The sequence below is a fragment of the Gallinula chloropus genome, assembly GCF_964237585.1.
Source record: "Gallinula chloropus genome assembly, chromosome: 16".
NCBI classification, from domain to species: Eukaryota; Metazoa; Chordata; class Aves; order Gruiformes; family Rallidae; genus Gallinula; species Gallinula chloropus.
This window is the reverse complement of record NC_140101.1, coordinates 8,108,760-8,133,422: the sequence shown is the minus strand read 5'-3', so window position 1 is coordinate 8,133,422 and position 24,663 is coordinate 8,108,760. Positions and strand designations below refer to the sequence as shown.

Below are 24,663 nucleotides of genomic sequence, written 5' to 3'. Positions count from 1 at the left end.
GAGGTATGTACACCCCCAAACACACCTCTGCGCTGGCTCCCTGCTCCCAGAAAAGACCAGAAAGATCCAGTGGCACATTTCACTAATAAATATAATTCACAAGCCCCAAAGTTCTTCACTGTGCTCCCAAGCTCTACACGCTGTGAAGAGGCCCCCAGAGCTTGTGTCAGGAAAGGCAGTGCCCATCAGCAAGGGCCATGGGTCGCTTGAGCGGCAGCACAGACCCCCAGTGCAGGAAGAGCACAGAGCACCCTGTGTCTGCCTCTCTGAGCACCTCGGGCTTTTCCCCTCAGTGCCAGCCTGGAGCAGAGGGACAAGACAATCATTGCTGCAAGAGGTGGAGCAGGGTGAGTCTCCAGGAATACTTACAGCATTCGATGGGGTTCGATGCCGCCTGCAGAGAGATGATCCTGCCGTTGGACTCAGGGATGTGCACGCGGAAGACGAGCCGGACACGCGTGTTCTTCCTGCCGATGTCCGTCTCTCCCTTGCGCAGCTCGATGTCTGCGTTCCTCAGCTTCAAGATCCCCGCGCAGTCAATGCTGCCAAACACACACACATACTTTAGCTTAATGGTCCTGCTCTCACCGGGCCTGCAAATAGTGACAATCTGGAGGATTCAACTGTTTCGCTCTGATCTCTGGGTTAGGAGCAGCTCCTCATGCCTGTTCTGCTTCGGGTGCTGCCGCTTCAGCAGCCACGGGGGAAGGAATCCCAGGCTGGCAGTGAGCCAGGGATGCTTCTGGACCCCTCCCCAAATAGCTGAGCCTGGGGCCTCAGCGTGTCCCAGGCAAGTCCCAGCCAAGGGCTAGGGGAGGCCTTTACTCTGGGAAGGGCTGAAGTCACTCTGCGAGGCACTAGGACCCCAGTCTCATCTCTCCCTGGTGCTGAGCACTACCCCAAGCAGGGAAACTGCACCAGAACGCACGCTGTTCTGGGACAGACAAGCAGCTGAGCCTGTGCCGGAGCCCTGCGTGAGGCAGAGCCCTGCACCCCACCAGCTCAGCACCTGAGGCTGCCATGCAGCCAGTGCCTGCACCTGGGCAGGTGGGTTCAGCTCCAGGGGAGCCGCAGCAGCTGAACCAGCTAGTTGCATGCAGCATCTCCACAGTACAGGGACTAGAGTCATCTCCAAAGCCAGGACCAAACTGCTCTCCCCTCCTTTTGGGCAAGGCAGGTGTTTCTGCTCTCCAGCCCAGGGCCCAGGGCACGGTGTCACCCTCCAAAGCCCTGGGACTCTGTTCCCAGCCAAGGAGACAGCCTGGCAGCACAAACAATGGCTCTCTGCTCCCGTTCACGTGTCCCTGCATAAAGGGTGGGTGTAGGGAGCAGGATGGGGCTGAGTGGCAAGGAGAGGATTAGGATTGCTAAAACCAGCACTGCAACTTAATGTTGGGGTAAGTGCAGGGCAACTTCTCAAGAGTCCAGTGAGAGCTGGCAAACGTGCCTCTACATCAAGAGAAGGTGCCAGTAAATACTTACAGACCTGAGATCTTCAGCTCAGCAATGGTCCTCGGAGGAGGCACTGCTATTAGACAGGCACAGCCAACCCGCTTTGACACCAGTTTTAAAGACAAAGCATTTTTCCTCTTTTGATATTAATTCAAATCACATTTTTGGGAGGCACAGACCCCCAGGTACCTGCTACACCCACGCTGTTCCTTGCTGTTGCATGTGGGGACCTGTTTATTACTCCAGGGTTTCTCGTTAGGAACAACAGTCATGTTCCATTCAGCACTTGGCTGCCTAAGCTTGAGATGTGGACTTATATTTATCTCCTTGGGTGCAGAGGGAAGGAGAGGCTTGAAGGAAAGAGAGGAATGAGGTATGTTTTCTGGGGAAAAAAAAACGATCTATAAAGAATGAATGTGGATTTTGCGATGAAGTAGGGGGGCTTAAAAACATAGCTGCTCTGCCAATTTCGTCCGTGTCCTCTGAAGGATGGAGATACAGCTCTTCCCTCCACAGAGCAATCACTCTCATGCTGCCTGGCAGACATTCAAGCCTGAAGTTTCAGACTGGTGCCCACTTCATCCCTCTGCCTCCATAAAACTGGAAGGAGTAATACAGAAAAGATGTGCCTGTGCTTGCTTTTCTGTTAACCTAGTGCAACACGAGAGTGCGATTTCATGGCCAGAGCACTTGGCGGAGTCCAGGAGAGATGTTTTCTGTTCCATTAAATGATGTAAAATGAACCATACGCTGATTCCCCACTGCCTACTGCTCCTTCCCCTGTGCTGCATCGCTGCACCATACGGACCAGAGGCTGGAGGCTCGTGTTTCTTAGTGCCCTCCAAAGCCATTCAGACTTTGAGGAGGTCAGATGGCTACACTGTAGTCACTGTGCAACTGGGGCAGACAGCAGGAATGCTGGCATGGTCAGCTGGTAAGGGGTGACTCTTTAAATGTCTTTAACTGCTCGTAACTGCTGCTCAGGCCTTATGCTCACCTATCACTCCAATGCTCTCGAGAGGGGAGTCCCTCCAGCGCAGACATCATTACTCATTTAACTGACTCCCTTGCACAGCAGAAAGAACTTCACCTGCCAATTTAATCACTTGACTAATAAAAAGAAACACACTTACGTTGCTTTCATGTTGTTTTTGGGTTCCAGTGGGATCTCTAAAACTTTGGTGTTGCCAATGATTTTTTCATAGCTGGTGGTGGTGACGGTTTTTCCTGTGATGCGATGGACTTGATAGAAAGCGTGAGGTTTGAGTATCCGTTCGTCTGCTGTCCCAATGAAGATCTGAAGCCCCAAGGGTTTGTTCTCCATGTAACCATGAAGCTGACAAGACATTAAAAATCTGTTATCACACACAGGGCCTGCAATGCCTTCATGTCAGGAAACCAAACAGATCTACAGGCATGATTCAGATTTGGAGACAGAGAGATATGAAGATATGCGTAGTACAGACTCTTCCCCACTCTCAGAGCCAGACATCCTCTTTAGAGTATTTGCTGGAGTCCCCGATACATAGGGAAGGGAGCTAATGGAACAGCTGTAACATACAGCTACAGTTATAACACCAATTCTATCCAGAAGAAAACAAAAAAAAAAAAGAGAACGTTGCAGACAAGCTCTCCGTTACCAGGAATCTGGTAGCTGTCCCCAAACCAGACTGATCTCCCCTCGAAAGGTACATTTCTGAGTACGTGTGTTTCATTTGCAGTGACTGAATCTGAGATGAAGGTCAAGGGGCTTTTCTCCGTGGGGTGGATGAAGCTGCGAAGTGGAGCTGCCTCCCCACACCTGCAGCCTTGGGCAGCACTTCAGGCTCCCCACGCACAAGGAACATGGGAAGGGCAAGACAAAGTCTGGTGCTTGTGTTTACGTGTGGGGTGTGTACGTGGTTCTCTCCACGTGCACCTTCTCCAGACCTCTCCAAAGCCAATGGAAGATGCTCACTGGCATAGACTTTAAATCAGTCCCTATGTGCCATCCGACTTGCAAAGCCCAGTTTCTGTCCAGCCCAGCACTTGGTAAGATGACTTACAAAAATAAGGGGTTTTCCCCCCTAAACAGGAAGTGTCTAGCGAATGCGTTGGTGGCAATGAGAACCGAAATGTTAAAGGATGTAAAAAACATTTCAGAAATCCCTGCCACATCCCTTTCTCTGGCCTTGGCACGTGCAGTCTTGCCCCAGCTCACACCCATTCCCAGCTGGAAGGACTGTCCTTCCCACCTCTCACTTTGCTCGTCGCCCTGAGCATCCCATCTCTCCAGCTTCCCCATCTCCCTCATACCAGGCATAGCCTGCCTGCCTTCATCTCCAAAGCTCTGCTCTTCTCTTTGCCCTCTCATTTTCTACCCAGTTATCAACACCTCTTCCCAAACTTCCCAAATCCAGCCCCAAACACCAGCACCAACTTCTTAAAAACCCACAGCGCTGCATTTTCTGCCCATCCACCTCTTTCCCCTGGGGACAATGTTCCCCTTTCATATCTACATCTCTACCCTACAGCTCTCCCTGCCTGCAGAATTCTTTAAGAGCCTTAAGAGGAGATATGTTGCTGTTCTCCTGAAATCACGTATGTGGGACAGCGTTGGTTCACCAACCCAGGGCCCTCTGAACCTCACCCTCCCTGGTTGGTGGCTGAGCATCAGACCTTCCTCTTGCCTTCCACGCGAGTGCTACCTGTGTGCTCAGGGATGGCACGCGTGTCCAGTGCCTGCGCAGTGGCACCAGGCCACCTTGGCTGACCTCACACAGTGGGGGCTGTAGGGTTCAGGACATAAACAGACTGGTCCACACTAAATAAACCTTCTTATAAACAGCATTCCCCACACAAAGGCCAGAATACCTCCATAGGCCAGAAGACGAGAAAATTTCTCCTCTATTAACATTCAAAATTACAAATCAAACCATTCTAAATTTCTCACATAGCCAAAAATGAGAACCAGACATTTATCTACCACACAGCCAGTGATTGAGCTGAAAGGGAACTTTATGGTCTGAGACATGCTAAATTTGTTTCCAATTACTCCGTCCACACACAAAACCTTGATGAAGCCATACAAAGCAAATAGTACTGGGAGATCAGAGAAAAGGAAGATTAAGCTAATGGTATTCATGGCCAAACCATTTTTTTCCCTCTTTTTTCTTTTCACCAGTCAGCGGGAGGTATCTTTGCCTAGAAGGATTAATTCCCCCCTGGAAAGGGACCACATGCAGCATCAATGCGGTCCTGGCAACTTTCCTTCAGCATGGCAAATGTAAAGCGACACTCACTCTTCTGAGCTATCATTACTCACCCAGCACATATTTGCAAGGCATACAAAGCTGGGGTCTATGCCCCAGGGACCTTACAACCCAAGGGCCCGGATCCACGGCCTCCCCTTGCATGAATAGCTCCATTGAAGTCAGCAGGCCTTGAGGAGGGCTCAGGAAGACAGAAGTGGAGAATCCAGCCCAGCCACAGCTCAGACACCTACGGCAGCTCACTCATGTGAGCGCCTTGGGAGACCATGAGGCAGGAAAACAGGGGACGAGGCTTTGTGCGAGCATGCCAGTTGGCTCTGGGAGCAAGGGGGAGGAGGATGGAGCCAGACTCCAGGCACAAGGGCTGGTACTAGAGGAGCAGCCTTGCCAAGAACGTGATAAGTAGGGAGGCAGCCACAGGCAGAATTAGAAATGGATGGAGTGTGTAGGAGATTAAAGACAACAGAGGTCAAAATGACAGATCTACTGGGAACAGGCACAAACGTAGGAATCGGCCCCTGCTTATGCACAGAGGCCTGTTAAGCCCAGGTCCTCTGGGAGTCATGCTGGAACTCCTCCTCAGCACGGCCCTTCCAAAGGCCAAGATCTCCTGGCCTTCAAAGGCGAGCGAGTATTGTACGACCAAAAGCCATCTTGCCATCACAAGGGGAGAGCGAGCACAGTAGTTGGTAAGCACTGAGCATGTTTATTGTCATGCCTGACAGAGAAATCCTTTGTGGATCCAGCTAAGGTGACTAGAGGATCCTTTGGACCGGAGCAGTTGCTGCGGCAAGAGCAAAGCCACCTTCACATTGCCCTCAGGCCAGGCAGAACAGAACCCCAGAGCTCCGGGTAGGAGGCTGGAATGGAGGAGAGCAGGGGATGCATCACGAAAGACTGTCTGCCCCAGCCAGCCCAACCAACAGCCACTGTAACGGAACTGGACACGGACAGAGCGCATCAACACTGGTCACCTCCAGAGGTAATCTGAAGTGGTTTTTCTGCACATGGATGGAAGGGGCTCCCATGGTAAAGCTATGCGTGGCCTTCTAACAGTATGTGTGTCTGTATGCACATGTCTGCACTCACAGAGGCACGAACTGACTGCTTTGTATAGCAGCGCCTGTGCCATCTCTGGGCGAGGGGCATACAAACATGTAGCAGAAGGTCACCTGGTCCCACACAGGATTTTAAGTCAACTGCTTGATCAGTGGACAAAAGGAACATAACTGTTTAGTAATTTATGACACTATGGCAATGTTTTGGTTTGACATCACTGTAAAATCCAAAATAGCATTAGAAAATGCAAATACAATGAGAAAAATATATGGAAGAGTCGGGTATCCCTCTTTAAAAGAGCTGGTCCTTATCCTGAATTAATGAATTACATTTTTAATGGGTAATAGAGGTCTCTAGCCAAGGCTTTCCCATCTACATTTCACTTGCTAAGAACACATCAGGATGACTTAGGAACAAACAGTGAAGACGGACAGCCCACAGAAACGCTCTGTGAGCCTTCAACTTGGGGTTTTACACCAAGTCACCCCACAGCCCCGGCTACACATCCGCGCTGGCTACCCGTCAGGGAGCCGTGATGCTAACCCCACCTCGCAGGGGCAGAAGCAAGTGCGGATTTCATGCTGCATTTGTGTACAGTGAAATTCCTTGAGAGCTGGAACAAAGCAGTGCACTCAGCAGATTCATGTCTGTCTCAAGACCACATTCCGGCACAGCACTGCCCTCCCGGAACACTCACCTCCAGCGCATGACAGCTGCTTCAGCATCTAACCCTAACGCTGATCTCTTCTTCAGCAGAGCAAGGAGAGAGCAAAAGTCACCCTTAAAGAACCCTACAGACAAGTGATGGCTGAAAACCTTTTCTAAAGAATAACTCTGACATTCATTTTTCCCCTCCCTTGGCATCGACGAAGTCACGCGACAGCCTCAGCCGCTCAGCCCCGTTCTCCTGCTCTGCTCCCAGGCAGGGGACCGGCAGCCAGCCCTGCAGCATGGTGCCCCACAGCACATGGGGACCAGGACAGCCCCACACCAAGGTGTTCCTGTGCTCACTCCTCTTTCCGCGAAGCAAATTAAATCACCGGGGTTGCAGTTTCAGAAGGGTGAGAATCGAGAAAGATTTATGAACACAGAACTCTGGAAGGAAATATTTTTGTGCATTATAAGGTGACCTATTCACAATAAAACTCCCCCAAACTGTATACAGATCAAGCTGGAAAAAACCCAACTGCTTTGAGTCACATTTGCCACAAGGGGAAAGAGAAGCCAGACATGATGTGTACCTTTCCATACTCTATTTTGGGATTTTAAGATCCTATTTCTTTCAGTTAAAAGATTTTTCTTAAACTTTGCTTTTGCATAACCCTTATATTATTAACCTGGCCAGACATGGGCTGGTCTGTGACCTGAGGAAATGCAAAGCACTTCGGCAGATAAACAAATAACATCATTCTGCAAACAAGGAGACTTTTCTTGTTTGGTTTGCTGCTATGATTTGGTTTCTAAACAAAATGGAAATGTGTGGCACGATTAAAATCGCCAGCCCACATCTGCATAAATAAAATTCATTCATTCTGCACTCCATCCGCGGAGTGATCCCAGTCAGATCTGGGAAGGGGGAGTATTTTAAGTGCCATTTTCAGGAAGGCACATGAGTGAGTCTGCGTGTGAGAGCTGTGCCTGGAGTGCTGCGTGTTGGCAGCAGCCCGGCTACCTGCCTCAATGTACCTCCTCTGAGCCACAGCCCTCGAGACCACAAGTTCAGCATATGCAACACCGCTTTGGGCTTCTCCCATTTCAACACCCAGGTCTGCCTACAAACTGAGTCCTCAGCTCCAATAACATAAGTACTGAGCACGGGAGGGTGAAATTCAGATCTGGGTCAGCCCCCACCCCACTCCAGTGTTCAGACACACCGAACCCGGCATCTGCATGGCTCACATCTCGCTGTGGGGTTCACAACCACGGGTTCACCTCTGCTGTGCTGCAGGAACAGCAAACCTCTCCGCAGAGAGAAGCCTGTGACACTGCTGAGCTACGCATGCTGCCTAGTAATTGAGCAATAAATTGACAGCAGAGGCAGGAAAAACAGGAATTCCTTAAAGCTTCTGTAGGTGTCTCCTATAGAGACAGCACACTCATGGACAGAGCCTGGAACCCAGACCTTGAATCTTGGACATGTTATACTTGAGTTTAAATATTGTTATATGCTCTACAGAATTACACTATCAGCAAGAGGATTCAGAGGAGATATGATAACTTCTTGATTCCTAAATGAGGAAGCCAAGGCTGTGATTTGCCGGGTCCCACCAGGGACCAGCAGTGAAGCCTCACTGAATGAGCAGCCAAAGCACCATGAGAAACCCAAGGTCCCCATCCCCCCACACTCTCCCTCGCTGCAGGGTGACCAACCTCACTCTGCAAATGGCACGAATGGGCAGGAACACCGCCCACCAGCCACACACCTTGGTTTCCAGCAGCATGGCAAGCTTCTGCCTTGGCTTTCCTAACTGACAGGTTCCAGGGCCACATTTTCTTGGAGATTTCCAGCTTGGGTATCGCACATCTGGGAGTCTGGATGCAAACAGTGATTGGCTTTGCAAGACAAAAGCGGGAGCATCTGCAGATCTCCCAGGCACCTTTGAACAGTGAGACTGCTGCCCTGTGCAATACTCTACAGTGATCCGTATTGCCTTTGAGAGTAGAAGGGAATAATTTGTTTCCCATTCATCCCAACAGAGCTCTGCTTGTCAGGAATTTAGGTCTCTCCCCCGGGAGGTATAAAGCTGCATCTTTAAAGCTGATTGCTGTCTAGACAATGCAAGCTACTGCCAGAAGGAAAGTATAAAATCAGGGAATGAATTCACTAGTTGTGGCGATTTTAGTTGCTTGAAAGCATCCCATGCGCCCAGTCGGCTCTGCTCGCTGTAACATGAGGCTTAGTTAGTTCATTAACCGCTGCTGATTACTCGCTATCTCCCCATGGAAGTCACTCTGGCTTCCCCGACCCCGCTGTGCATGTGTGTGGTCAGCTCTGAGCGCAGCGCTGGGGTGATTCAGCTGGACCGTGCCCGGCCGGCAGCGAAAAGTGGGAAAACAGCTCGACTGGCGGCATGTAATTAGAAGCGAATACAAAGCCGCGTGAGAAATCGCTTCCTCTTACTGCTTCCCTTTTCCTGCTGTACACAAGAAGATAAGGGAGCCCTGGAAGGCTCGCCAGCAGCGGTTGCAGCACCGGCTGCCTGAGGACAGAGCCCTGGCTCGCCCAACGCCCACCTTCCTCTCCAAACAGTGAGAGGCTGTGGACTTACACTCTTCTTGTCTCAAGGCTTTTGGCTCCACATGCTGTTCCCCTGCCCAGGCTCTTCATCAGCCCCGAGGCTGTTTTCCACGCCAGCAAGTGTTTTCAGACACTGCACAGTGGATGGGAAGAAGATGTGCTTGTCTGAGAAGCCCGTGCTCAGCACGGCGTGCCCGATGTGCCTCTCCACCCCTGCCCCACAGGAGCAACCCAGCCTCCAGAATTCAATTGTTAACTCTCCTCATCAATACCCCTTGACTGCACCAATTCCAAGGATGTTTTAGGGTGTCTTCCCTCAAAAAAACTCCTACCAAGACAGCAAACCCCACCAGATTGTCTTGGGGAGAGTGGCATGTCAGCAGCTGTCAGCAGTGATGACGAAGACCTCATCCTGACACCGGATCATGTAGCGACTTCGCTCAGAGCTGACATTGAGCGAGAGCTGGACCTTGTCACAGGGTTCTGCTCAACTCAATGTCTCCTCAGAGTAAGCAGGCAGGGGAGCTCCTCTTGGCTTTTTAGCCAACCCCTTTGGTACTCCCAGTTTTTCAGTCCTGTCTCACCTAAACAAAAGCAAATTTCAGGCTCATTCCTGTTTTCCAACATGACCTTTGATTTTCCCAGTGACTTCGCTTCCTCACCGAGCATAGGTAGATATCAAGGCATGGCACCATGGCTGCCAGTGCTGGGGGAGGGGGGTTCTGGCTGACCTACCCTTATTAGTTTTGAAGGGAACAACCCAGACATACCCAAGATAGGCATTGTTCAGATCCACGCGTCCATCCCTGCAGCAGCACGTGTAACCACGGGAAATACACCTGCAACCCAGCAGCCCAAAGCTCAAGAGGCACCTACAACCACTGGAATTGCACAAGGCTAGTCCCACAGGTAAATCTGGAGTGGGAGGTGCTGCCAACCCACCCCACGCTGTCCTCGAGTGGGGCACAGAAATCCCTGTGAGAGCCAAAGGTGCTGAAACCCCACGCGAGGGGGAAGCAACAACGGCACATAGACGGGGCACAGCACAAGCCCAGCACCCACTGAAGTGTGAACATGCCAGGCTTCATCCTGGGCCTCACACTTCCCTTTGCTGCGTGGGGGTGTGGGGACAATGGGCAGAAAAGGCCAGAGTCAGGTCCCCCCATGTTGTCCCCCCACCAGTGAATGTCTGGCTGGGGTTTCAGCAGGAGGGCACCCCCAGCCCTGACCTGCTCGCGAGGGTGTGAATCAAGCAGTGATCTGGTTTTGGGTTTCCACTGAAGGTTCTGGTTTCACTTGTGCACAAAGGAATTAGCTGAATGTTGAAAGTCACACAGAGTGAAAAGTTGGGGCCCCACGGGAAGCCTGAGCTAGAAACAATGTCCCCTTTGACTTAGAAACCACAAGAAAACACACGTGGCAAAATCCAAATACAGGAGAGTGGAACACACCTTGGTTATTGTGAAGCAGCTCCTGTGAGCTCCATCAACAGCTCTTCCTCTTAATGGAAACAGAATGGGCAGTGGAAGTCACCCGGGGCTGAGGAGTTAAACCCAGGGGAAGGTTGGGTGGGCTGTGTCAGAGGGAAGCCCCTCTCCCTGCAGCTTTCCTGTGCTAAGAGAGGAAGCGAGGAGGGGAGCGGCAGCGTGGATGTGCACATGGGCTGCGATGGGTTGGGACCCTGTGGATCTCCCTGGCAACTTTTGGAGGAGCAGCAGGCAGGGACCAAAGTCTCAGTCCTGCTGCAGGGCAGATGGGGAAGGAGTCGTCCCTGATGCTCCAACTTGGAGGAGATAGCTCCTCCTCCCTCCCAGCCCTGTTACTCAGCTCAGCCCCTCCCCAGCCTCTGGAACCCCTCTCTACACAGGTTGGGGCGATGCTCACCCCAGCCACAGGCTCAGCCAGCTCGGTGCCTGTCTGCCTGAGCATCCAACACCTCCGGCTGCAGGAAGGACTGGCTTGTCCAACACAAGCAGGGGAAGAGGAGGTCTGATGATGGAAAACTGAATTAACAAGGAATGCGTTACAAGCAAGAGAAACAAATGAGGTGCCCAACAAGTTACTGACTGCTGATGGGCTGGTTTTCATCCAGCAGCTGAGCCTTGTGTCAACGCAAGTTAGAGAAGTGAGATGGCAGGGGAAGGGCTGGCTGAGCCGGCCATAAGAGAGCCCCAAATGCCAGAGCTGGGCACGCTCCTCTGAGGATGTGTCTGCAAATTGCCATGGAAAACACCAGCTTCTGCAAGGCTCTTTACAGTGAGGTGAGTCCAAAAAAAATAGAAGTACAAAGAGAAACAAGAAGATGAAAAAAGCCTGTCTTTTTCATGAGAGGATGAAAAAAGCCTGTTACTGCTGGACCCCAAAACTCAGCTGAGTTCTCATCGAGAGACCGTCACGCAGACAGCATGCCTCAGGCTCTGCACTGGCTGTGGCAGAATCACACCTCCTGTGTCACTGCTCCCACTTCTCAGAGGTGAACACAGCGGCAAATCACCCATTTGTCTCACAGCAGCCTCTCCAGGGACCCCAAGGGACAGAAGATGGTGAGAAATGGGCTGGCCCCATTTATTCCTTTGGGCTGGAACACAGGTGAAGGGAACCACTTCTAATGAAAGGAGTATGCAGCAGCTACCCCAAGCACAGACAGACAAACATGCAGGTGAATCAACCAAAAGCCTCTCCTTTCCCTTCCCAGTCCCTTGAGGGAAGGACAAGAGTCCTGCTTAGAGCTCCCCAAAAACTCACAGCCACATGAAATACCATTGCCATCTTGAAAAAGCATCAGTGGGACAAAACCAGAACCCCCAAGCTGAATGATACCTCAAAACCACTATTGTTATGTCTTTCAAGGGACCACAGACTCTGCTTGAGCATCGGATGAAGCTCATCCAGACACAACTCTGCTCCTGAGGTGGCCTTCCCTTCCCATCACTGCCTTAAACAGCGAAGGAAAGGGGAAGGCAGGGGAAACTTTGCTGCAAATGGAACGCGTGTCTCTCCCCGAAGCAGAGAGGTTCTTATCACCACCTCTTCCTGTGGGCAGCAGGTGAAAGACACCTCTGCCAGCATCTTGCAGTGCCAAGTGCTACCACACACCCTGTTTCCCATGGACAACAGGGTAGCAGGCAAGCCAACACCCCCAAAATTGTACTTTGCTTTAAGAGGTGGGAGCTCCGGGAAAGAGCCTTGAAGATAATGCTGGGGGAGATCTCAGGGAATCATCTACTTCAGCTCTCCTGTCCCCAGAATTCAAACGTATCCACGTCCTTCCTGGCAGATGCCTCCCTTAGAGCATCCAATGATGGAGTTTCCCCCCCAAGGCAAGCTTGGACCGTGCAAAGTTTGTGTGCGGGTTGCTACCCCCGTCCCCATCCTGTCCTCAGCTGTGTGCAGCAGCAGTGGCTGTCTTTCCCAATGGACATCTTGAGAGCCCTGACTGGAGCAGTTGGGTACAACCAGGTAGCCATCCCTCAACCTTGGTGAAGAAGAGTTGGAAACCACCCATTCTTGCCCCTCCTCTGTGTTCTCTGCATCCGGGGGCACCTGGAAACCAGCAAAGTGCACGCAGCCTTCAGCCTTATCCTTGCTACGAGGGACTTCCTCACTGCTCTCAGCAACTGGACACCCAGGGAATTACTCACACTGCTGCTCAACTTACATCCCCAAAATCGAAGCCCAAGCTTCTCAATAGTTAAGAGCAAGCTGTAGTTTCCTCCCAAGAGTGACTCAGAACATGTAAGCTGGGAGTCCAGGCTTCTCCCTGTGACTCCAGATGGTCTCTGAAGCAAGATGGTGTGAACATAACTGGCACACAGGGGTTCTCTCTCTCCCCAGGCACACAGAGGAAATGCCCAGCACGCCAGAGGTTCTGATTAACCAGGCTCCCTCCCCTCCTGCCACACTGGGAGCGCAGAACTGGTGCAGAGTCTTGCGCACAAGTTCTCGGGGCGAGACACGTGAAGAAGAGGAAGCAGCATCAGAAAGATAAACCACAAGATAAGGCCTGGAGGATATGAGATCTGCTGGTCTGTAGCTTCAGAGTGCCCAAAAGAAGAAACTTGCATGCAAAACGCTGTCTTCAAAAACTAAACACTGCAGGCCAAGGCCAAGCTGCAAAGACTGGCCAGCATCCCTTGCTCCAGAAGGTCAGCTGGATAATGAGTCAAGTGGATGGTTAATTTAATGGGATTTTTTAAAAAAAACCCATCAGATTTCTTTGAGAAATTGCCTGAAAAAAAGGCAATCAAAATAGTGGAAAGGCAGTATATCCAAAGTGGCTGTACAACACGTGGGGCACACGTGGGACATGGCCTCAGTATATAAAGCCCACCGCTCTGGGGGCTTCCCCACTCAGGGCAAGCATGGCACTGGAGGGGTGCTGAGGGTGCCCAGCACCACATCCACAGCCTGCAGGAGACCCTGGCCCTGCCATTCCCGCCGACAGCACTTTAACTTCCTTGCAGCTGACTGCCTTGAACTCAGCACAGCACCTGCCTTCTCAGAACCTCTCCCGTCCCCTCTTCCCTGTGTCTGAGCTGTTTGCATCTGACATGAACAGGAAAGTTAAAACTCGCTGAGGGGAAATAAGGAGGAGGAAAAAAAAAAAACCCTTGAAGCCAAGTAAGTTCTGACATGAAAGCTTTGGGGTTTACTAGCCTTCCAGAGCTTTGGGTGTCATAAACCATACAGGTGCAGTGCTCTCATGTGAACCTCGTTAGGATGAAGGGAACACAAACCCCACGAATGCTTCCAGGTTTGGAATAAACCATACAGAAACTGCCTGTGTTTTCCCCACGTGCAGGCACAGCTGTGCAGAGCACATCTGCAGGGAACCAGCCCAGATCTTTGTGTCTCCAGCTTGAGACCCTTCAGCTTGATGGCAAATTATGATAGAACTAGGAATATCAGTTCCTGTCTCCAACAGAAAATATCAATCCCCCCCTGATTGATACTGATTGAGGGAAGGAAACAAAGCGCTTGTGTTTCTCCATGTCAGGAGAAATTCCTCTGGTGCAATAAACATCCTGCTGATGGGGGTATCTGGGAAGGTGAGTGATCCTGTACTCATGAGCACGGTGGGAGAAGAGCAAATGCTGATTGCCTTCAGCTCGTACATCCATGTAGCCTCAAACAAGGTGAGGAGCCTTGTCAGATGCATAAACTAAAAGGACTGCCTGTATCTGAAGGCATGTCAGCTGTGATTGCTATTGATTACTCTCCTGTGCTCAAATTCCCAGTCTGTACTGGGTATGGCCCAAGCAAAGTAAACAGATTCACTGACTGAGCAATTTTCAGCTTGATTTTCAAAGGGGCTGAGCCCGCAGGGGAATCCCTGACATGTGTTTGGAGTTAGGCACCAGCAATTCCACGAAACTCGCAGTATCTGACTCAGGCTGAAAGCTAAGCACAAGCTTCAGCATCTTCCTGGCTCATCCAGCCAAGCCAGTGCTGGATGGGGACACACAAGGATGCACCCCAGCTTTGCCTCCCCAACTGAGAGCCTGGCTTTCCTTCCCCACTGGCACTGGATGAGACTGGGAGGAGCCGGACTTCTCTCCCCTTTAACGGAGTAAGGGTGCAGCTCACCCACCTCCCAGCTGGGTTACCTCCATCATAAAGCCAGCGCTGGGCTCTCTGGAGAAACAGAAATGACACCTCAAAAGAGAAAAAGTTGTTTCTGCAGCAACATCAGCCCAAATCACAAGGATGCTCCTGCCTAAACTCACTCAACCCTTTGCCTATACAGTTACAAAGCTGACAAACAACATCCCCTCCACATCTACACCTCTGTAGAGGCCAAGATTCTCTCTTTAAATCATCCCACTGCCATGCAACGATCTCATGCTGCTGTCTCCTTATCACATTTGCTAAGGAAAAAGCAAATATGAGGAAGATATTTCTAATTAACTCTGGGGAAACTACAGCTGAACACCCCCACCTTCCTAGACCAAGTCCCGTAGAGGTTAATGAAGGTTCCTCGCCTTTCTCTGAAGAGCAGCAAATGTGCAGGAGTGGTGTTAGTCTGGCTGCTCCAGCTGGAGAGGAGCCGAGGCTGGGTACGGCCAGAAACATGGACATGCTCCGTGGCAGCACGTCTCCCAGAGAGCGCTCACCGCCATGGAGGGATGCGGTACTGCGGGCCGAACACCATCCGCCTGCTGCTGTGCAGCCGATGCAGTGGGCTCGGCTGGAACTCCAGGCAGCCTGAGCCACAGGTCAGCACACAGCCCAGAAACGGTGGGAAACACCATGCCTAAGCTGACCCAGACCAACTGGGTCAACTGAAGCCTCCACCATGCTCGGCTTCAGACCCTTATGTGCATCTTCACGCTCACACAGATCCGCCAGCCCCTCCTCATCCAGGGCCAGCCCCCAAGATGGACTCCCCTCACACCATTGCTCCACAGAGCCGTCCTTCAGTCCCTTACCTGGACAACGGGATGACCTCCGGTTGGTGCCTTGACAGCCCCTCGGCTTCCCTCCGTCTCGTAGTGTGCCCGGTGGTGGGGCTTCGGCTGCACCTCGATCCGCAGCTCGTAGGAGCCGGACTGGCTGGACAGTGGCCACTCGAGGGGCGGCAGCGACTGCACGGGCAAACTGGGCAGAGAGAGACCACATCGTCTGAGAGTCCACATTGCTCACTCCCCAGGGCCCCCTGCGCCCACCCGACTGCTCCACCCGAAGCACTGAGGAGTCTGCACTGATTCCAATGGGAACACATGTCATCCCGCTCACATCTGACCCCAAACTCTGCTGAGCTTCAGGACCAACACAGGAACTTCTGTGGGCCCCCTCCTTGCAGAAGAGGATGAATATTTCCATTTCTTTAACAGAAATATCTATTATATTAATATCTAATAATTAATATCCTATTTCTTAAATAGAAATATTTCCATTTAAGAAGCATTTCTTAAGTAGAAATACCTGTAGCCATTATATTTTAACAACCCCCCCTTATCTCACTGCTGCTGTGCCCTAAGCTGTGATCCCAGAACCTTGTGAAACGTTAACCCCATTTGCCATTATTTACCAGTCGCATAAATAAGCGGTTCTGATTCCCATAAATATCAAAATAAAGCATCTAGAAAAATAAATCATCCAGCAAATCAAATGCTCAATGTCCTTACCTGAGACTAGTTTTCCTGTTATCACAGTCACAAGAGTTTATAGCACAATATTAATTAATTAACTGTGCAGCTTGTGCTGGATTTGGCATGAGGTGCTGCTGGGACTGATCTAACTGGGACCATCACATCCTGCCTAGAGCAGGTGGGGAGCAGCACGGGACAATGTCAGCATGGGGACATCCTTGCTGCGAGGGGACAGCAGGGCTGACAGGGAGTCCCTGGCCTGGCACCTCCATCCTGGCCAACACGCTGCAGATACAGACCCAGTGTCAGGCCGGGCATGGGAGATGAGATTTGGGGTAAGCAACAGCTACCAGATTAACCTGTGGCCTGGGGCTGGCTGAATGCTCGGTCTGACCCGGAGCAGCACGAATCAGGAAATACTTTTAAGTAATTTTCATCCTTGATGGGAATTTGTGAGATGTTCCCCAAATTCCAAATGGCAACCAAACCATTGTCCTGAGAGGCTGCTGGACCAAGCAAGAGCATCCAGCCATTGTCGGGGTGTCTGCAGTCTGCTTTTTACACAAATAATTTGGAAAACTGAATTGGCCACTTGCTGTGTCACTAAGCCATTTTAATGACACTTATTCCCATCACAGATCTTGTCATGTCTCAGAACCACAATAGATTGGGCTCCCATCAACCCGTTGCTGTCTCAGAGCACTTGGCTCTGGTCTGCAGCAGGATCTGCCCAAAGAGACACACCCTAGGAATCATCATGCATGACAGGGCATCACACCACAAGAACACACGCAGAGACAAGAAGCGTTACCTACCTGCAGATGGGTATTGCAGGCACCAGCTGCTTTGTCCAGGATGGAGGTACCAACAGAATCGACTCCGGGGCTGAGTTTCTCCGGTCATCCTGCTCACAGGGCCCATGGAAGTCAACAGTCTGAAAGACGTGACACGGAATGCTGTTTTTGTGGGAAGGCATTGATGAAGGATCGGGGCTGGTTTTCCAAATTTTCGTGGGAACACCACAAGGAGGATCCGTGGGAAGGCTGTTCATAGCATCCATGGAAAGAGAAGCGCTGGGCAACTGCGTGTAAGTAACTGCCGAGTTGTCTTCTCTCAAGGGGAGGCGAGGAGAGGGTTGTGGAGAGGGGGTCCTTGACTGCCGTGGAGAAGTGGAAGGCAGCTGAGTACTGTAGAGCTCAGTGCAAGAGTACCTCCGTTTTGCACCTGGTGACGAAGACCTTGAGTTGGGACAGGGTGATGGTGAATGTCGTCCCAAGCAGGGTTCCTCCGTGATGCTTGTTCGTGGTGACATTATTGGAGAGGTTCTAGGAGAATAATGAGTATGGATGTTTTGAAACTGCGGACAAAGGTCATCACTAGGACCATTATTTGGTGAAACACATGGTGATGTGCAAGGAGATACATTTGTCTCTGAAATGAAACTTGCAGAGGAGCCGCTACTAGCTGGGCTCAGACACAGTGGTTCTCTGTAGCCCTCAAAGCCGGGGACAGGCAGGGTAACCCTCGGGCTAGCGGTAGCTGAGTTTGACTGATGTTCTACCAAAAGAACATCTGTGTCTCTGCTGCGGAAGGGACCCCCTGAATGAATCAGTTCATGATATGGAGTAATTTCGATCCTAGGGCTCGGAGCAGAGGCCCCTGCAGCGTTGGCAGGGTGTGTAGGTGCTGTCCCTATGCTATCTGGCTGTCCATATCTGCCCATGGGATCTGCAGAAAGGCTAGAAAAAGGCAGGGGGCATGGCTTGAGGCCATAGTCCAAGTCATCATGAGCGTATGTAACTCCAGAGGGTGGGCTGTTGGTTTTATGTGGAGTCGGTTCTTCTGGAAAAAGAAGGGTCTCTTTAAGGCTATAGATACTATTACAGAAGCTGAGCAATCATGGATTTTAAAAAAAAAAAATGCATATTTATAAACTGGTTGTGATCTGCTATTAGGTAAATACTCATTTAGTTACTCTTAACTGCAGTTAACGCTCGTGAGAAGTACGGGATCAACAGCCAGGGATGCTCAGTGCCCAGAGCAGAGAGAACATGGGCAGAAGCACCTCAAACACCCCTGCACCGTCCGGCCGGGCTCCCGCTACCTGACCCTGAGCTCGAGGGGCCACCTTGAAGGGCTGCTGACACGCAGGCTGTGCCATGCCGCTGCAGCCCTTCCTACGCTGCCAGCCAGGTACAGCCCCTGGCATCAATGGGACAGGGTGGCTTTGGCCACATCTTGGCTGGGAGCAGGCCCGAGGCCATTGCGTCACAGAACTGCTTCTGAACAGGGCATGGCACAACCGAGAGGCTGAGGAACAGCTTTGGGTGAGGGGAGGGAGCCCTCTCCTCACACAGCGAAGCTCAGCCAGAACAGGCTTCGCCAAGCCAAGGCTGAGCTCCAGCTCTCGCACCAAAGGGTCCGTTCTGCTTGGTTTGTTCGGCTCCTTGTCATGCCAAGACAGGCAACAGGTTTCCCACGCCAAAGCACCAGACAATCGGGAAGGCTGCAGCCCCGGGTTACCAGCAATTGCTTCCTGATTTCTGCTCACGGAACATTCTGGCCGGAGAGGGCCCCTGACAGACACTAACAGGTAAGCATGCAGCACAGCCCTCGCCATGGGCACAAACCCCTCTGTTCTCAGACTCTCACAAACTGCCAGGCTGCAGAGCACAGGGATGCTTCCACGCACTGCCGCCGCACTCCAGCAGCATCACCCAGCCCAGTTCTGACCTCACCCCAGCACCCACAGCTGCCGAATGCCAGTGGGTGCTGCCCAGAGAGCTGAGCCACACTGGTATCCCCAGGACAGAGCCTGCCACTCCCCAGCCTGGGTGCAATGGGGCAACACTGGCTGCTGCATGAAGGCACGAAATGTGCTCTCGGGATTCACAAGTGTTGTCAAAGTTCCCAGCAGGAAACACCCAGACCAGCTCCACAGCCAAGACCATTCCTGCTCAGCTCTGAGCAGACCAGGCAGTATCACTGGTGAGAGGGGCTCATTTACATTTTCAGTTAACGGTTCCGGCACTTTCTCTGACCGCTCTGCACGAGGCAGTGTTTCCCACGAGCAAACAACACGGTACGCAAGGGCAGCAGGACCTGACTCTGCTATCGGAAGATGCAGTGACAGGTCACTGTGAAACTCCAGCAAGCGGCGCGGCTGTGATTTCATTTGGGGGGGTGTTTCCGCTCCTTTTCAGCTTCAGACGCTTCTGGGTGCACAAGCAAAGCCCTCTGCTGATGTCTGACCACCACTCCTTGCACCCAGCACTTCGCACAGACGGCAGAAAACTCCACGAGAAGACAGAACGGGGCAGGAACTGCAGAGACTTCATGTGCAGCGGGAAACCCCGAGAGCAACCAGACCAACCCATGCACAGAATGTGACTGGATGGGAGATGACTGGGATTGCCCAGCTCATACATCTCCACAGGGTCACTCTGGCTTTGAATCCTAGTGCACACTGCTCCAGGGCCAGGGAAACAGCAGCAAGTAATTGGATTCAGAGCTGAGCATACTGTTAGCATCGCTGACCTTGGCGCTCTGGCATTTGCAGGATTAGCATGTCATTCCCATCACTCAGCCTCGGATGCATCAAGGCTAGATCCTGACACCAGGATTCACCCTGAATAAAAGTGGTGACTCCTTCGGACCCCACAGAGCAGCACAGCACCCCCAGCAGCCACACCAAGCTTCGCTCCCGACGCTTTCAGAAGAATCGCTCCCATTCAAATTGAGGAGCAAGAGCACCCAACCGAGCAGGGCTGGATGCCAGCACACCAGGCAGGATCTGTGCAGCGACAAGCAGCCACAGAACAGCATCACAGCAAGGAAAAGCCATGCTTCAGACAATCTAAACCTTCTTTGCTTTCCCCGAAACACCACATTTCAATGAGCACTTTCATCCTCGGCACCCACCCCCAAGAGCATCTGTGTCCCGGTCACTGATGGCCAAGCCCGCACAGAGCAACAAGCTGTGCCATGCCCTGACCCGCAGGCAGCAGCCATGCTGCTCACCCAGTGCTCACTGCCTGCACCCTGTGCCCAGTCAGCAACACCCTGTGCAGGGTGAAAAGATTTAGCTTCCCCCCATGCAGCAAGGTATCACTGCAGCAGCACAGGAACGCGGGCCAGGCTGCAGACACAAACACCTCAGCTCATCTGGGAAGCATGCTGGGCAGGGATGCCCAGCGGCTGGGGCTGCATCACAGGCAGGGAGAGGCTGTGGGCCTGACTCATCGGCACAGCCTTTTCAGGTCCCATGGCTCGGCTCGGGAGGTCTCCAGGCCCTGCACAGCTTTGGAGGTACAATGAAATCACTGTCCTGGCTGCTACTACCCACGCCGGTGATGTCACGGTCTGTTGCCAAGGAGACGCCGGTGATGCTACACAGCAAGGTTCTGACCTCACCGGGGGAGGGAAAAGGGACAGCTGGGTGAAGCAGCGAGTGCTGCTCTCTGGGAATAAACAGCTTTTCCAAAGAGATCTGGAGAATTTCTGCTTTTTGCTTCAGGAGGAGGGGACTGGCACCCCCACTCCCAGACTAAGGAGGGCCGAGGGCTGGAGTCACCCCGGCAAGGCACAGACTGGACCCAGCATCCCAACGGGATGGTTGCACCAGGCGAGCACTGTCGGAGTCTGGGTTTGTAACCAGTGTCAAGCCCCTGCCCTCCAGAGGGGCCAGGGCGTGGGATGTGGAGAGCCTGCTGCCCTACTGCTTCCTCTCCGCATCCGTGGAGTGAAGGTGGAGATGGCCAGGGTGTGGGAATGGCTCCAGGCACACAGCCCGGCAACACCCTCTTGTCGAGCTGCCAGGGTGAGCCCGGGGAGCTCCGCTGTCATGGCAGGAGCTGAGGGCAGCATACCCTGTGCTCCGGAGAGGGCAGGGAGCAGCCTGATGCCCCCCAGCTGGACTCCTCCTGGCAAGAAAGCAACAATGTGACAGACCAGCTCAGCAAAGGCATTTTTCAAGAGCAGAAGCAGATTTGAAGCCCTTGCGCGGGTGTCCCAAGGTCCAGCTTTGCACCCAACGCTGTGCCACCTCCAAGGGTTCACCCATCCCTGCACACCCGGCTAAAACACCCTGTCCTGCACAGTCCTGTCCTCTCCACAGCTCTTCTGATGGACACACTGGCACACAGCACAGCAGCATCAGCACAGCCTCTCTGACACACATGGTGTGAGCACCCACAACCCCTGCTTCCCTCAGGCACCTTCCAGCCTGAGGTTTCACCACCAAATCATCCCCTGACTTGGTACCAGAAGACCCCTCTCCTTCAGAAGCACATTAAAGTCAAGCGAGCTTCACATCCAGGCAATGCTGGCACCTCTCAGCCTCACTGTCAGTGAGCAGCCCCCGCACCATGTCATTAAGGCTCGTGGACAGGAAAGTCCCACCCTTGAGCCCCCCAGGGATCCCCCAAACTGCCAGCTCCCACCCCCACTCCCCTCAAGACCACCTCTGCTCTCCCCACACCAAGATGAAGTACGACACTGGTGCAGACAGGGCTGCCCAAGGTGCAGACTGGCTCTGAGAGCCACAGTTCGCAGTTTCAAAGGACAAACCCTGGATTCAGAAACCTCCTTCCCAACACCTCTGCACGGCAGGAAGGAAAACCCACACTGCTGGGCTCCAGACACTTCCCAAGCCACCAGGACGGGACACACTGGTGCATGCACACAGCTTTGCCAGGGACTACCCCCCACCGGTCCCAAAACAAGGCAGGAACTTCAAACCCCTCCGGTCAGCCCAACGTGACCCTGACAATTAGCGTGAAATGCAGGAGCAAGAGGCCACTCTGTGAGCGCATCCCACGGCAGGCGCAGGATGAGGGCAGGCCAAGAGGTTGGGTTTGGCCTCATGGCCGCTCCCAGGACCAAGGTGGACATCCTTAGTTGCCTGAGAGGACAGGGTTATTTTAATTAATTTGCCTGTTGCAATTTGAAGGGGCTGGGCTGGAGCTTTTCAAAAGCCGAGCTGTCATCTTTTGAAGCCTCTCCCTTACGTGTACAGAGACCACTGGGACAGGGAGACAGCAACGGCTTGGGCCAGCGTGGTCCCTGGGATCCAAGATAGGAGGAGGAGATAGCTAATTACAGCCTGGAGAGTGAGGGAGACAGAAAAGCATGTGGAAAATGGCACTTTGTGCCGGAAAGAGCTGGCTGAGAGGAACAGCCAGTATTAATACTAACCATGGGGTTTCTGTTTACCCTTTCCCCCGGGTACAGCAGTCCCTGCCGCTGCTGTCTCAGGCACACATAATCACCACTGAGTGCCAGACACTTTCTCTAAGGATATTTCTAGCACTCCCATAGCAACAAGTTGGGATACAGCTCCTACTTTTAAAACATGAGCTTAAGTGGATACGGCCAAATCCCAACCTTTTAAAAAATTATCAGAAAATTTGATCCTAATCCCTTCTCTGAGTCCCTGATACACATTTTTTTCCCTAAAAAAAAAATACTAAAAAGATCACTCTCAGCAAGAAGCTTCTGAGCAATGCACATGCTCTGACTTGGCTGTCCCTGCGTGGAGCCAGGAGTTGGACTCGATGTTCCTTATTGGTCCTGTCCAACTCGGGATATTCTGTGATTCTATGATTTATTATAGTGCTTTGCCGTGAACAGCAGGTAGAGCAGGGCAGGCGCTGAGGAACCCAGTGCCTCTCACAAGCAGCACTGAAGGCAGGAGCCAGCCCAAGGCGCTGACCCACAGACACTCCTCCAGTGGCTTTGGGTCCATCTTGAACCCTCCACTCAGAGGGACACGTTCTCCCAACCACAGTTCGGATGAGGCCAGAATCACACTGAGCATCATTTACTGGCGGGGTGTGGATACAGCCCCTCCTCAAAATCTGAATGTTTTCTGTTCTCATGTAAACACGCTTTAATCTTTGGTACATTAAAGGTCACGGATGTACACTGGATTGCTTACAGACTCTGGCTGGTGCCTTCTCCGAGCCAGGGAGAATGTTCTCCAGATTACAATGCTAGGATATATGGTTGTGATTTTTTTTTTTATGCTAATGACTTCCATCTTTGGAACAAACAAAATTACTACTAATTATGGTTTCCACTCATTCAAATATGGAGAAAGCAGGCTCAAGGAGGAAGTTACTTCTACTACAAGCACACACTGCTCTGCATTTATGTGGTTTGAAGATTAAACTTTCTACCCCCCACCTACGTACTATTATTTTCGGCGGAACTTCCCACTCAGGGCTCTGCAGCAGCACTCTGAAAAGCAGCAGCAGCAGCGGCTGAAGCTACCACCAAGACTCAGCATCTTTCCTTGGAAGTCACTGACCTCTCCCCAGAGTGGATTTACCTTAGCATGGTTTGAGCTACATTAAACCTGGAAGGAAAACTTGGCTTTGTACATCTGATGACACTAACCACCTTCTCTCAGCTTTGATGCTGGCACACATCTGTATATTTGGCAAAGTAAACAGACAATAAAACCCAATCCTAACCCTCTATTTGGCTAGCAATACCGTGATTAGGGCCTAACAGGTCTCCTCCTCCTCCCACACCATCCCCCTGGAACACAGCATCTCCTCCTTCAAACACCCTGAGGAATTGCCACCTCTCTCTGCACCAACACACACATCTCCTAGAAACAACATCCTCGCAATTCCTTCCCCCGGGTCCCGGCCCTTTTTTGCTCTGTCTGGCTGCCACAGATCTGCCTTCCGTGGGACAGGGAGCGTGGATCTTTGGTGTCACCGGCCCCTCGGATCGCCTGTCGCAGCACCTGGAGCATCCCAGACTCGCATAAACTCCGAGTAGTACAACAGGCGGCCGCGTTTTTGTTTTAACCTCACTTCAGACGAGGCGTTTGGCCCCAAGACGGCCAGGCAGACCCCTCCCGGTACCAACCGGCTGCCGGAGGTCCCACACCCCCCGCTACCATCGCGGGGATGAGGGTCCCGAGGAGACCGACCCCACGCAATCCGGCCGGGCTCTTCCCTCGGCCCTTGAAGTGAAGCCCCGATTCCCGTGCGTACTTGCTGGTACCGGCATGGCCCCACCGCGCTTCCCGCCCCGGTTAGCATCGCGCCTCTTGCCGCCTGTGACCGCGGCCGCTCGCCGGGGCGGCCCCGAGCTCAGTCCGCCAAGCCCGGCATCCGCCGCCACGCCGGCCACGACACCCGGGCCGAGACACATGCCCGGCCGTAGACCCGGCGCAGGGCCGGCCCCGGGGCAGGGCGGGGGCCCGGCTGCACCCCAGGGCTGCGCCGCCCGCCGAGGGGCCGGCGGAGGGCGCGGGCAGCGCCCGGCCAGGCCCCCGGCAGCCGCTCGGTCCGGCCGAGGCGGCCCCGTCGGGGCCGGCCGTCGGCTGCTGCTGCGGCTCCTCACCAACCTTCAATCGGCCTCAGGTAGTCGTAGTCGAAGAGGATGGAGAAGTCAAACTCCTCCTGCGGGCTGCCCTCCCGGGCCGGGCCGGGCCCGGGGCCATGCCCGGGGCCCCCCTCCTGCGGGTCGGGCTCCGGGGGCTGGGCTGCGGCGCTCATCGCGGCCAGCGCCCGCTTGGCAGCGGCGGGGAGAGAGGGGAGCGGGGGGGAGGCTG

At 52.9% G+C, this 24,663-nt stretch overlaps 1 protein-coding gene across 1 annotated transcript in view; it reads right to left on the bottom strand.

Annotated features, from left to right (window-relative positions):
• NFATC2 (nuclear factor of activated T cells 2) overlaps positions 1–24,607 on the bottom strand; it is a gene marked incomplete at both ends in the record, with an annotated part of 77,483 nt that extends 52,876 nt beyond the window's left edge. Inside the window, 5 exons of the mRNA XM_084271428.1 lie at positions 370–542; positions 2,586–2,788; positions 15,429–15,597; positions 16,907–17,933; positions 24,457–24,607. Of these exons, the coding sequence (XP_084127554.1) occupies positions 370–542; positions 2,586–2,788; positions 15,429–15,597; positions 16,907–17,933; positions 24,457–24,607 (1,723 nt within the window). The remainder of the gene's footprint in view (positions 1–369; positions 543–2,585; positions 2,789–15,428; positions 15,598–16,906; positions 17,934–24,456) is intronic.
• Positions 24,608–24,663: the final 56 nt, after the last annotated feature.